The sequence below is a fragment of the Sceloporus occidentalis genome, unplaced genomic scaffold (assembly GCF_023333645.1).
Source record: "Sceloporus occidentalis isolate IW3139 unplaced genomic scaffold, rSceOcc1.0.p SCAF_328, whole genome shotgun sequence".
Classification (NCBI taxonomy): Eukaryota; Metazoa; Chordata; class Lepidosauria; order Squamata; family Phrynosomatidae; genus Sceloporus; species Sceloporus occidentalis.
This window is the reverse complement of record NW_028317308.1, coordinates 459,907-474,768: the sequence shown is the minus strand read 5'-3', so window position 1 is coordinate 474,768 and position 14,862 is coordinate 459,907. Positions and strand designations below refer to the sequence as shown.

Here is a 14,862-nt window from a genome sequence, read left to right as displayed (position 1 = left end):
GGGGCAGATGTTATAATGAATTATAAAATAAAGTTACACCAGTCACTCCTGCTCTGCCCTGGCCACAAGGCAGTGAAAGCAGACGTCTACTGCGCTTGTTCCTCTTGGGGGGATTGGGCAGACTATCACGGTTCTTCCACCTCATTCCCAGGAAGTCTGCTCTTCTCACAGCACTGCTGTGGTTGCATTATCGGTATGCTTGAAGCCTCACTCATTCATTCGCTCATTCCCAAACATTCAGTATCCGCTCATACTTCTCACTTCCGGGATATAATTTTGTTTTCAAATAAGGTTGGAGATTTCCAGTGGGCTATTAGGCATCACCTACCCGGCAAGGTCTAAAGAGAAAAGAGGAAAAATTAAAAGGTAGAAAAGCTTGTAATAAATGGGCAGTGGTTCAACGCTGCACTCCCCAGGTCACCACACAGCACTCTTTCCTTACCAGGCTTGACTTTTTAGCTTCCTCAGTTCCTTGGTGGCCCAAGTAGCAAGAGTTTTTGTCTTGTTTGTCTTGGACCTCCTTCCTTCTGTCAAAAGCTCATGAATCATCGGACGAGCTTCTACCAGTTTAAGAACATCCTTCCCAAAAGCTGTGCATAGATCTCTGAGGTGACAAAGGAAAGTAAGCTGCTAACACGGACAGGGGCATATACTTCCGGGCACAAACCAAATCCGCATAATAAAGGTTTTTAACCAACAAAGTTAGACTATGCTTCCAGAAGACTTTGCAATATAAATCACAATTGTTATATTGCCTGTAAAGCTACCAGAATAGGCTTGATGTATACCACACATGAAGACTTTTTGGTAAATGATACGTATTATGGACATTAACATTTTTTAGTGATGAACCTCCTTTTCAAATCTAGATATCCAAGGAATGCCTAAACCATTAATACTCACCCAATGAGACCAGCACCACAGGCCACAACACTGTCTGTGTGATCCTCATCACCGGCAATGTGATCTATGAAGGATAGAATGAACTCCACCCGAGGCTGCACCAGCATCACATCAGCTGTAAAGTTAAACAGCTTGTTAAAGAGGACAATACTGTCCAACATCAAGTGCAAATCAAGCTATAGTTACAGTCTAAACACACTGAGTTTTAAATCACCTTTTTGCAAACCGGAAGGTGTATTTATTATGGTGCAGAACATTACAAATAAAGCCATGGCTCCAATAGTTTTAGGTCTAGCTCATTATTGCACATCTTAAAAATATGAAGCTGGCTCCTAACTTCTACACAATGTTTTCCACCCCTCTCTGCAAATACTCACGGTGCACGTTTTCTTGATCACCCTTGAGCCCTTGGATGATTCCTGTGTATGCTTCCAGACAACCCTCTCGCAGGTCATTCAAATAATCTACCATATCGTAGTCTGTCTAGAGTGTGGGGAGTAAAGGAGATAAGGGTCACTTCTCGGAGCTGTGCACCACAGATGATGTCTAAGCCCCGAAGCAGCCACTACTTTCTAACCACTCCATGACCTTGGCCAGATACACCAAATTTGACCAGTTTAAAGGGGTCTATGTAGCTACGTAAACATTTTGTGCAAAAGCCAGAGAATATTAACAAAAACATAGTGTCCCAAAACCAATAGCCTTGCTCAATCTTCAGGTACTGTCCTACATTCATTGTGAAGGTTTGTTGCCTTACCTTGTCAACTTGAGCTTGGGATGCTTGCTGTAATGTGTTGAGAACAACATCTAGATATTTCTTAAATTCCCCCCCAATGGCCAGGGCAATATCACCAAACACAGACAAGATCTGTGGCTTCACTGAGCGGTGAACATTCTCATTCTACAATGGAGGGAAAAAAACAATGTAGTCACTGTTTAAATTCACAAGAGGATCAAGGCCTAAGATTAGTGAGCAAAAACAGTTCTTACACCCAAGTTCTCCAGGAGAAGTTGCATGATTTCATCACAGAATGGCAGAATATTTAGTTGTAGAGCTCGGAACAGATCACCTACAAGTCCCACAGCAGCTAAGCAAACCTGGAAGAAAAAAAAAAGTAATTCATGAAGAATTTAAGCACAAGAAGCTCTCGGGTATCCCAATATCTCAAGACTCTTGATGCCAGAAGGCACTAACACTGAAATAATGTCTTCCCTTATAGCAAGAATGTAGTCTTCAGAAGTCATAATCAACACAGCTGTAATTCTGTGTGGTGCATGAACATGTCATCATCAGACCAGAGGAATTCTATTTTTCACCATCAATTCACTAATTATGAAGGGCCAATACTGGCAGGCTCCTCCAGCTAAAATGGCTGAGCTGATACTGTTTAGAAATGTATACACAAATACCTGATACTCTGCATAATTCTTCAGGCCAATACCAAGGAAAGGTTTAAATGCCTCCATGTACTTCAGAAACTCTGGTCCTAGCACTGCATAAAAAAAAAAAATGAAAAAAAGTTTAAATGTTTACGTGTTCACTGCCTGGTTTGTCTGTATTTTAAGTTGTGACCACATCACCATACTCAATAGCACTTACTCCATGAACAAAGGAAACAAGATAAAAAAGTACCATGCATGAGATATAACCTTTCCCTTTAAAAGCCAAATGGTATCGTCACCTTCAACCAAAGTGCTCACAGCCATCAGAGCATCCTCTTGCACCCCCCCAGAGCCAGCAGTGCTCTGGAACATGCGGAGCAGAGACGCCATCACTACATCCGATATCTGCAGTGCGTCCTGGGGCTGCACCTTCCGAAGTACATTCTAAAAAGAAAACGGACAGTGAAATAAAATGTGGAAAAACAGTCTAGAAACGCATGGCTAAAGCGATCAGTCTACAGGGAAGGCGACCCATCTTAAGAATGTAGAAAAAAATGGGCAAAGTGTGTAGAGAGGCGTCTTCAGACAGTCATAATCAACACAGTATTTCTGTGTGGTGCATGAACTTGTCATCTTCAGACATTACAGAACTCACATTGCATTGGTATCAATATACACCGACATGCAGAAAGTACATGTGAAGTGTACTTCAAGATATGTAGAAAACATGAAATTTGAAAATATGGAGACATGCGCATATTTCTCACTGAAGTATACGTACACTTGTGAGGTCAGAACTAGGACAAACCTAAGTTTCTTTATAGCTCCTTACCTGGAGAGTAGCGCACAGAAGGGACTGCAGATCATTGAACTGGATCCTATCTGACGTGCTTTGTATGTGGGACTGTGAAAAGAGTAGAGGTGGAATACATCACAACAAGCTGCTGGCTCAGAGTCCTCAGTCTCACGCAGCAGATGCTCCAACTCCTACCTCCATCTGAAGCACTTGCTGCAGCCGCTCCATGATCACCAGCGTGGTTTTCTGCACTGCGGGATAGCAGTCCTTGGCACTGTTCTTAACTATTTCCATTAGAGCTTCATAGGCAGAACTTCGTAGGTTGTTCTGGTGCCCGTCGGGTCTGTGGGGAGAGGGAATATTAGCTTCTCAAGAAAACAAGTATCCCAACATCTGTACACTCAAGAGTCTTGGTGCCAGAAGGCACTAACACTGAAATAATGTCTTCCCTTATAGCAAGAATGTAGTCTTCAGAAGTCATAATCAACACAGCTGTAATTCTGTGTGGTGCATGAACATGTCATCATCAGACCAGAGGAAAACTATTGTTCACCATCAATTCACTAATTATGAAGGGCCAATACTGGCAGGCTCCTCCAGCTAAAATGGCTGAGCCGATACTGCTTTTTACTCCAAGGGACTGGATATTTTTTAGTATATCTTTGTTCAACCATGATTCCTTTTTCATGTTTAGTGTACCTGTACAAATTATTAGACATGTGCAAATGGGTAAAAAATGATGGATGAGTTTTTCAGTGTCCTCTAAATGTTTTCCTACCTTCACTGCTGACCACTTCTACATCTTCAATCTTCTTTCATAAAAACATCTCTGTGGACATTACCCGGCAACTCGTGCCAAAATGGCAAAGCTTCGGTGAGGGCATCTCTCCGATCCTCCAATCAGAGAGGATGTCACGTGAACTGAGGGCAATGTGGCAGTGCTTGCAGTGACGTCCTCTGCCCTCATTGGAGGACCAGGGAGATGCCATCACCACAGCGCTTCCATTTTAGCACAAGTTGCCCGTTATGTCCACAGAGATGTTTTTATGAAAGATTGAAGCGCAAGCGCTGCCATATTGCTCTCAGCATTTTGTTTCGTCACTGTAGCGCCGCCATTTTGGCAGAAGTTGTCAGGCTATGTCTGCGGAGATGCGGACGAAGAAAAAAGATTAAGGATTGAAGATAGAAGATAAGGAAGCGGTTGGCAGAGAAGGTAGGGAAACATTTAGAGAGCATAAATAAGTATTAAAGTGTGAGTGAGAGCTGACCCATGTCAATGTTGGATGAAATGTTTCTAATGTATAGTGAAGTCAAGGACTTTAAACTACAACTCTTGCAAACAGTTTAGTAAATAGACTGATTACAAGATCTACTTAATGAAAAGTGTGGTCACTGACCTGTCTGTGGTTTCAAGCAATTTCTGCACGATCACCTCAAAGGAGCTGGACAAGCAATACGAGGCAGGCTCTTCTTGGTCATCTGTTACATCTGCTGCTTCATATGCAGCTTCAGCCAAACTGGAAAAGGCCTGTAATAATGCATACGATTAGACAGAACTCCCACCCTTCAATTGCTCAACAGAAAGATACAAAACATGGTCAACAACTAAATTACCCAGCAGACGTTGGAAGCAACTCTGGGTTCTGCCCCAAGTCCTTCCATGAGGCACTGCAGAAGAGGGGCCAGGTAAACGTCATTGATGGCCGCCTCAGGCAGCAGCTCACATATCCTGCCCACTGTCCACGCTGTTGTGTCTCGAACAACCACACTGGGGTCCTTCATGAGCTCAACCAATGTGGCCATGGCCTGTGGAAAGCAAAAAGATCTGATTACAATAAATTCCAAAGCAAAAACATTCCTGAACAATGTGTTGCCATGATTCCATATGAGAGTGCAAATAAGTTAACACTGCAGACTAAAGGGAACGTATAAAAACGTATTCTGATTGGCTTCATGTTTAGGAGGATTTCATGTCACACTATGGCCAGAAAACACACAAGTATTCTATCTGCAATAAATAGTTCAGATATACACACAATTGGCGTTTCATAGTGCACAACCCTAGATTATATTATAATTGTGTATATATATATATACACATACATACATATATATATATATATATATATATATATATATATATATATATATACATACACACATACATACATACACCATGCATGCTGCTTATTGCTGTCCTCAGAAATTCATAATCAACAGAGATCATTCTGTGTGGTGCATGAACATGTCATCCTTGGACAAAGCAGGAAAATCAAGGTTAACAATCTCCTTAATGTAAGGACATGTATTCGACTTCACACCTGGATGACTAGAGGTTTAAGCTGGCAGGCCTCTGGTCCTTCTAGGATGCAGCCAAAAGCCATAACAGCAGCATCTCTGTAACGCCAGTCCGGATTCTTAATATGCTCCTTAATGAACGGTAGGACATGGGGAACAATGTCATCCTCGCAGCAGGTGGCAAGAAGCATGAGGCACACTCCGGCAGCCTTGCATGGATTCCAATCGTCGTCGTCATCATTTTCGTCCTGGATAAATATTAAAAGTTGTGTGCAGGTATACTTAAGAGACAAGCAAATTCAGACACACGTGACAAAAAACAATTTCATTCCCAAAGGGGCCAAGACGAAGACACCAAACACTATAGCCATGCTAAAGCAGTTTTTAGACAACAGCAGCACTTTGCTCACCTGCTTTGTAAGAGTTTGGGTCAGGATGGGGACAAGGTACTGCAAAGCCCCTTTAGCGTAGAACTTGCTCGTATGCTCTGGAGGTCTTCCTTGCTCAGCTGCCTGTACATAAACATTCAAATATGACAAACTGTGTGCATCATGGTATTCAGACGATTTTTCCCCCAAAAAAAACCCTTTTCATTTCACTTGTGTATGGATATGTATCAGTAAGAAATTAAGTCTTCAGAAAGTCATAATCAACACAGATGTTATTCTGCGTGGTGCATGAACATGTCATCATCAGACAAGCCATTATAAGACTTATGTATTAAGCTGAACATTTAGAAAACTATTTCAAGGAACACTCAATGTCACCAAGTTGTCACTTAAACGCTGACTACAGAGAAAACAAAAACCATTCATCGTAGAATATTTTATAGCAAATATCCTACCTCAATACGCCGTACAAAACGAATTTCTGTGAAACACACGCCCTACTTAAAATACACATTAATGTGGAAAATCTAAAGGTCTTAATTTGTTTTAAACTCAGTTGGAGTGAAATAGTTTCGGAACTAATTTGACCGACAGCCCGCTGAACTGCAGAAAAAACAAACGTACCTCTGTTGCCTCAATTGCAAGGTCCATCTCCTCGTCACAAACGTTGGACCAGAATTCAATTCCCTGCAGAGCAACTTCATCTATTTCATTCTTCATTGCTTCTACAGTGATCTGCAAACCCAAACACATATGAAGCCGGATATTGGAGACCAGGGACTTCTATCAAACTCCTGAAAAGTAAAATACTCACAGCAAACAGTGCAGGACCCATATAGGTCTCCATGTACTGATAGTAGAGAGACATGATCTTCACCAAGTTTTGCAAAGCAGCTACTCGTACCTAGAGGACAAAAACGATCAAACATGTGAGCGGAAAGACGCCATTAGCCGCTCAGGAAATTAGTCTAAACTGCTACTCACTCTGGTGTCTGGGCACTGCGTAGCTTCACAGACCACTTGCATAATATAGTGTCTTTCAGACTGAAAAAAAAAATATAGCAAAGTGACCAGTCCGTTCCAGATAAACATGCCTATCCACAATAAAACAATGAAATTCCACCCTTAGAGATGAAAAGCATATAGATGGATATATATTTTTTTTTTCCTCCAGTTGCATAAAGGAACGTAAATGAGACAGAGGAAAAACAAGTTTACAAGACACAGATTAAAAGTGCTGAACAAGGAGGTAACTTCAGCAGTTGATGAGGGGGCATGAAACAGACTGAAGGGGCTGAACACGTTAAAGCCATCACCATTTCTATTCCCTGGAAACAATGGCTAATTCAAGCATCTGAAATGTGTTATCTGCCAGCTCAGCAATTCCCCTCATTCCCCGTGCCACGTGATCAGCATGGAATCACTGCTCTTAGAGAGCATGCTTTGGCCATTAAATTCTCACAAGATCCTGTTTTGTCTCATAAGCGATCCACTCGGTGCGGCATCGGCTGTTTACTCACCTCCTTGTCGAAGTTGGCTTTGGTAAACTCCAGGGAGTTGAGCAAGGCATTGGTCGCTGCCAGCCTGACATTGTTACTGGGCTCCTCTTTCCTCATGCCCTGAATAATTGCTGTGAGGATCTCATTGGATTTGTGCTGCAGTTGCTCTGGGTCCTAACAAGAAAGCAAAACAGAACAAATAAGGAAGAGAAAACACCAGGGTGCAAGTAAGTACTCAAATAAGCTAGCAATCCTGGCAAGCAGGCCAATTACTAGCTGAGGGTCAGCTAACAGACAGGCTTGGTCTGGAAAGATGTTTGTAAACTATAAAGAGGTACATCAAGATAACAGAAGACACTTTCTATCATCACTCCATGTGGAGTTTAGTTAAAAGGTGTGATAGAACTGCTAACATAATTGTACACACCTTGTCTGTGGCACAATATTTGAACAGCAGCATTTGTACAATGCGTTTGGTTGCAGTGCATTTTACTACAGGAACCCGCATACAGCCAATTAATGACTGCATCTATTAAATATGGTGACTAAAGAACATAATACCCTGTACAGACAGGTCATGCTCGACACTTGGGAAGATCTCCTAAAAGGAGGCAAAAGCTAAGGTGCCATTGATCCTCTATTAAACAGACCTTTTTCCATCACAACTACCCTGAGAATCTCGAGTGGAGCTCTAGAAAAAAAGATTGCACTGTGGGGTTAAAATAGGTCTTAAAAAAAATTGCTTGGATAATCCCCACCCTGACTGACCGATCGGACATATCGATGCCACAACTTTGAAGTAGGTGACACGCAATACAGTCAATAAACAACCTGATTTCCCATGCAGCAAGTGGCGGTGCCCCTGCTGCCATGAAAAATGCAGGATGTACATCTTTTGTCCATACAGCAATGAAAGGGTTAATACAGTTCAATTGATGTAACTTACAATGTCCTGGCAGATGTATCCTATCGCCTCCAGCGTTGATTCTTTCATGTGTTCTGTACTGTTTGGGTCGGTCACATTGGCAACCAGCTGTGGGATGAGCTGAGGCCATTGGTTTACAGGTATTTCAGCACACGCTATGCCTGCCACACACTGCGATGCCGAGCTGGGCCTATAGCTCTCTGTGCCAAGTGTCCGCAAGACCTGAGGGGAGATGGCACAACAGCCACGTGTAAGCAAGGTTGCATAGCGCTTGGAACCAAGATCCACCATTCTTTCAAGCTGAGCTACCTACAACTTACAAAAGTTTTGATTTCTTGGCGGGCATTGGCATCGATTGCCAGCCAGCGCTGCTGGTATTGCGACTTCACATCAGGATCTTTTGAAGTGAGAGAGTTCTTAATTTGCAAGCCAGATGCAACTCTGGCCACCTGGCTGTTTGAAGGATTTGCAAGGACTTTTGAAAGCTCCACCAAGAAGGTTGGCTGAAGAAAAAAAAAAGATAAGAAAAAGAGTATCTATTAATCTGTACAGAAATGCAAAGGATTACATTAAAATACCAACTTTACATGTCAGAGTAAATGCATGGATACAGTGACATGCTGCTGGATAATCTGCTATAAACATTCGCTGAACGCATTTACACCGGTGCTTTGGGTACTTGTGAAAGACATGCATGCTTCTTGTGCATTTAACCTGAACAAATGGTGCATCGTCCACGCCACAGACACCACATACTCTAGAGTGGACTTTGTAAGGTGGGGCAGCTCATAGAAACCCTTTTTACACAACTGCCTCTATTAGATGAATGTCCGTTATCGAGGATCTGTAACATCTTACTTACCCCAGGGGCTAAAGGCAGAAAGTAAACCGGCCCATATAGGCTGCGCTTACAGGCGTTATTCCTTAGCTTTATGCTGAAAGCCTTTAACTCCTTTATCACATTTGGACTAGAGAGAGGCCCGTATATTCTAAAGGCCTCCAAGTAGCAGCACAGGCAATGTAATAAATATCTTCCGCCATCGGACTGAAAATCATGCCCTTTAGTTATAATACTCCCTCCCTGATACATTGAAAAGGTTTCACTATCACCCCTTTCCCCTCTAACATGCAAATATTACGTTTGTAATGAGTTCCTGGATTTTTTGGTTAATAAGGTCATGTGCCATTTTTGTGGCCCTTTCTTTGAAAGCTCTCTAAATGTATGTCCCTCTAAAACAGGACAATATTCTAATTAAAGGCTCACTGATCTATCAACTACTTCTTTTTCCCGCAACTCACATTTTCCTAGTATGCTGCTAGCCTTTCCGGCTGCTCCATTATACCGCTCTCATTTAACTCATCGAAATGATAAAGTCTACATCACTCTGAAACGAAGCCTAAAGATCTGCAAAAAGCAAATCCCCCCCACCCTTCCAAACCAAAAATACGAAATACTCGCTGGTATTCAGCCTTTGCCTGGAAAACAAAAGTAAAATGGAGAAAAAAATATAAATAAAAAGTATTCGGTCACACTTCCAGACTGTACATCGGAGAGGTCGTTTGATTTAACCTTTAGCCACCTTAAATTGGAGGAATAATCATGGGGATCCCAACAAGGGGTACGGCCTGATCCAGCTGATAAAGTCACTGCTCCCGCTTTTAAGAAGTTTGTTCTCAAACTTTGTAAATGAGAGTTAGAGAAAAACTCAACTTCATCTTTATAATAAGTAACTTTAAAACCAGATGTCAATCGCACTAATTGCAAAATAAAAGCTCGTGCTTGATGTCGTTTTAATAATGAGCATCGTATGCACACTAGCACCTACATTACATGAAAACACTGCCTTTAGTGAATAAACCCCAACACTTACAATTCAGGTAAGTACATGCGATTACTTAAAGGATCATTCCGAATCCTAAAAGCACTACATACTAAAGCCTTACAGCGAGTGTAGAGAGTGTGTAAGTCAGGGGTTCTCAAACTGCGGCCCTCCAGCTGCTGCAGGACTACATCTCCCATAATGCTCCTTCAGCTAAGGGGCTGGCTGAGGAGTATGGGAGATGTAGTCCTGCAGCAGCTGGAGGGCCGCAGTTTGAGAACCCCTGGTGTAAGTCATCGAGCAACTACAGCTTCTACGATGGTCTAAAAGCTCAAAGAAAACGCGTGCGTCTGGCTGAGAGCAGCGAGTGATGTCCAGCTACAGCCCATACAGCGTCTAATAAACGCGTATCTGAGAAGAGTGTCACAAACACAGAAACGTAGAATACGAGGGCAGAGAAGAACCACTTGACCCACCTAGTCTGCCCACCCTGATTTAGAGACTCGGACCTTAATCAGACCCTGTGCTCATTAAATTCAGGATAGCTTTATGCATATCCCATATATATGAATATCTTCACTGTTTTAGCCCCTACCATTTCTGCCGAAAGGCCGTTCCACTAATCCACCGCTCTCAGTAAAGTAAAGCTTCCTTACTTTACATCTAAGCTTCTGACTATGACCTCCTGCTCTAAAATAAAATTACTTAAAAAAATTACTTTACGCAAGGTTTTCACATTCCTTTTTCCTCCAGCGCATACTTAACATCTCAGTCTTCTTACAACATTTTAGTCGCCCTCTAAGCTTTCTGGAGATGGTCTTCAGAGCCTTACACAATTCTGTAAGTGAGATGCGTAAAGTAGCAGAACTCCCTCCAGCTAGAGGGTGATATAAGAAGGTGGTATAATTTCCCCGTTCTGGCAGGAGAAAGTATGTAGGCCACAAAGCCACCATATCTCCCGGCACCACTACGATTGTTTCGGCATTTTGCCAGCCATTTACAGGGGAAGACAGCACTATGAGACCCCCTTATCTTGCTGCAACCCACGTTAAAAGAACGCAGCATCTTTCTCCAGACAAAGTTATTCCAATACAATTGGAACCAACCACGAAAAGGTCTCTCACAAGCACTGATCTGCCACATCCAAGTAAGCTTCTTAACCAATTTTAAGTCTGCATGCAGCATTGTAGATGTCGCTCTGCCGCCGCAGACACTCAGCTCCACTGCTTGTTTTTAATTCTGAAGCATTAGGTTTCCCTATAACCACAGATGCAGGTTTCCTATAAAGATGGTTTTATGGATGTCTCTTTGAAAGAGAGATCTGTCAACCATCTTTAGGGAATCAGACATAACACTACTTGCACTATTAACATTACCTAACCACCCATGCTCAGGGTTTTAGGGGAACCTGTATGATCTACTTGTTGGAAAGGCCGGATAAATGAGCCAGACTTACGGCGGCAGCAATAGGCCATTCAAAAATAATGTGACAACACTGAAGATCCGTCTATCGCGTCTCCCCCCCAGCAGGCTGCATTACAGTACAGTTTGTCACACAGCGAGGATCCCTCCCAACTACGGAGCCCCAGCTCAACCCAACGTGCTTTGCTACCGCCTCCCGCGCGCACCGCTCCCCGCGCTCGCTAATATCATTGGTCCGACACAAACCGGCTCGCTTTTTTCTCAGCTTTCAATTGGCTGCCGCACGATGGCGGGCAGGTTAGGCTGCGCCTGTCTTGGCGGTTGCAATGTAAGGCCTAGAAGGAGTCCGGCCTCAACTGCCGCAAAATGACAGGAAAGCAGGGGATTAACCCAGCACACAGCGACAGAGGTTCAGTCAGGCCATTGCCTCAAGCTAAGCGCGGGAGCCCCAACCGCCTGCCAGCAACCACTGACACTACCGACATATGTCATTCCCAGGGCTCACCAAGTTCTCGATGGCCGCCTGCTCCAGGAACTTCTGCGCTGCCTCCAACTCATTACGGTCTATGGCAGAAAGAAGGAAAAATCAGACCCGGCAGCTCCAGACAGCGACCCCACCACCACATTGCTGACGGCTAGCACTATAAGACCCCCTGAAAGCAGCCTGCCCATTACCTAACACCCAGGGAAACCCCTCTGCTCTGTGACCAAAACCCCACGATCCACAGCACCTCCGGCCAACAGCCTGGGCCCGGCACATTCCCTACCTTACCCTCTATTCCTCCTGCCGCCCTCCTCCACCACCCTCTCGGCCTTCACATCCTATCTCCTTCCCACTATCTCCCTGCATTCCCCTTCCCGCCTCCATACCGGGCGACACGGTCTTCTCGAGGATGTTGATGAGCTCCATGCTTGCGGTGCCGGGTCAGAGCTCGGGCGGTGCCGGGCGGGCTGCCGGAGGGAAAGAGAGGGAGGGAGCGAGCGTGGCGCGGAGGAATCCAGGCGCTCTGTGAGAAGGGGGCGTGGTTCCGCCGCGCATAGATATTAGCCGGATCTAACTGTACGCCCTACTTCATGATTGGCGGTGGGGAAGACGGCGGGGCCAGTCATTGCTACTGAGGATTGTGGGAGCAGGGGGAGTGGTTTGCTATGTAGCGGATGTAAAATCTTCATGTGAGCGGCGAGGCGCGTTCCTTCATGAGAGCCCTGTCACGTGAGATTATAGCGCGATAAGTTATTGCTCGGTGATCCTGTCACTGTACTGTACACACCTTATACACAGAGGGGCCATATTGATGCTTGGCTCCTAATGGCCTCAGTGTAGTTTGCCAGAAACCACCTGGTGTTGAGGAAGGAGCATGTTTCAGTCCAAGCCTCACCCATGGCCTGCTAAATACCGGTCGTCCTCTGTTACCCCACCTTGCCTTACATCTATGTAAATATGTTCTACCGAGAACCATGGTCTTTCCATGCTATAGGGTCACGGTTACTCCAGCATATCCTCCCCGCGTGATGACCTTTCTCATTTCGCTCTGACTCACAAACTTCATTGGCTTCCAGTGTGATGAGAGTCGCATTCATGGAAGGAATATTGGGGCAGTTTGTGTCACCCTAACATTGTCCAAAATGTGTCATTACCATGAAGCGGGCATACGCAGACATTTTGGACAATGTTATGCTTCCAACTATGTGGGCACGGTTTGGACCCTTTTCTATTCCAGCATGACTCTATCCCAGAACACAAAGCAAGGTCCATAAAGACGGTTGGATGACTTTGGAAGAACTTGACCGGCCGCACAGAGCCCTGACCTCAACCCCATCAAACACCTTTGAGATGGACTGAAACAGAGATTGGGGGTCCGGGCGTTCCGTCCAACATCTGAGTACTTTGATACGCGTTGGTAGATGCCCACCTGCCTCCTCCGTGGTCTGGGGATTCTTGCCCCTGATGCATGAGTATAAGGGTTTTCATCAGACCCCCCCCTTTGTCTCTTGTACAAAAATAAGAGTGCAGCTAATGGGACAAATGTGTATGAGGGGTTCTGCAGAATCTCCCCCCCCCCCATGCAGTTTCAAGGGAAGAGCCTAAAACTTTAAAAGGGACCACTCCGATATAAGCATTAAAGTGCATACAGTGACTGGGGTTTCCCTTTAAGTTTGTATTTACCTGGTATTTTGGTTGTATGTATTTTGTGCAGGTTACAGCGAACGAATGAATGACATCACATTCCTTATGCCAGTATTTGAAAAGCATTATTGTGTGCAAGTTCTGTGTTTTTCCATGTTTGGTGAACTGCATACAAATTAAGAACAATAGGAAATGACTTAATGCACCAAAGTTGTCGGCTCTTCCAATCCATCCACCCTGATGCCTGGGTTCTATTTTTCATGTAAGGAACACGGTCCAGTCATTAAGCAGGCATTGTCTTAATGATGATGGGGTGGAACATTGCTAGGTATTACTACCATTCTGTTGTACAGATATTAGACAGAATTTCAACATCTATTCACCCGCAGGAAAGTTCTAAACTAAAGAAACAAGTAAAACGCTCTGCTTGATGTAGAATGTGAAATAACATTCATGCACCTACACGAGCTTAGCAGTGGGTTTTAAAGAAAAGACGAGGATAAGCACCAGAGAATGGATTTAAACGTAGCATAAAGACAAACCGGTAGAAGATGAACAAAAACAAATAAACAGGAAAAGACGAGCAAAGAAAAGACAGGTTAAGGAAGTTTGGTTCAGGAAGCTAAACAAATCCTTGTGCATATTCAGTTGCTTGTTTGTAGGCTTCCTGATACTGACCTGACAAATGCATATGAAAGACGTGCCCATCGAGACTTCATAATCAGATGCTGCACACGTTACAGGGAAAGGAACCAGAGATCATCATGGACACATGGTATAGACCTTTTGCCTCTGCCACCTGATTTCATGCATGCGCACAGACAAATCAGCTAGAGCAATCAAATGTCATATGGAGCAGGATGACGGACGTTCGGTTGAAGAAATGAACCACACAAGAAACACAGTCACATTTTGTTTTTATTAACGTCAACATTTTTTTGTTGTTGTCATTTGTAAGTTTTTTTTCTCATCTTTTAAAACAATAGCACAAAAGAGGACTCAGTTGGGCACGTCTGAGAACTTAGGCCCATGGCCCTGCCACTATGCCGTTAGACTGCACAAACCCAGAATCTGGCTAACCTAGAAAATAATCTGGAACCGGGGGGGGGGGGGGTAAGGAACCTTAAGGACAGCAGGACAGTTTCTGCACGTTTCTTATGAGCGCTGAAGAGGGACAATCCACGGTAAGAATAAGCCCTTCAGAACTATAGAGACCTCCGCTGTGCAAGCCTTTTCAGTACCGTCCAGGCCACCGAGAGGAACATAGTCATGAGGGAAGGCAGGTTAAGTGCAAGTACA

General features: G+C 44.0%; 1 protein-coding gene across 1 annotated transcript; it reads right to left on the bottom strand.

Annotated features, from left to right (window-relative positions):
• Nucleotides 1-438: 438 nt before the first annotated feature.
• Nucleotides 439-12,345, bottom strand: LOC149274508 (importin subunit beta). Its single transcript, XM_089505412.1, has 21 exons — nt 12,306-12,345; nt 11,941-11,999; nt 8,514-8,696; nt 8,215-8,415; nt 7,290-7,442; nt 6,754-6,813; nt 6,584-6,673; nt 6,394-6,504; nt 5,791-5,892; nt 5,404-5,628; nt 4,697-4,888; nt 4,480-4,610; nt 3,278-3,425; nt 3,119-3,190; nt 2,586-2,730; nt 2,314-2,396; nt 1,894-2,001; nt 1,661-1,804; nt 1,281-1,386; nt 904-1,018; nt 439-604 (listed from the first exon to the last, which is right to left on the bottom strand). The coding sequence occupies exons 1-21, from the start codon at nt 12,343-12,345 to the stop codon at nt 439-441; spliced, it is 2,634 nt and encodes an 877-aa protein (XP_089361538.1).
• Between the last annotated feature and the right edge of the window lie 2,517 nt (nt 12,346-14,862).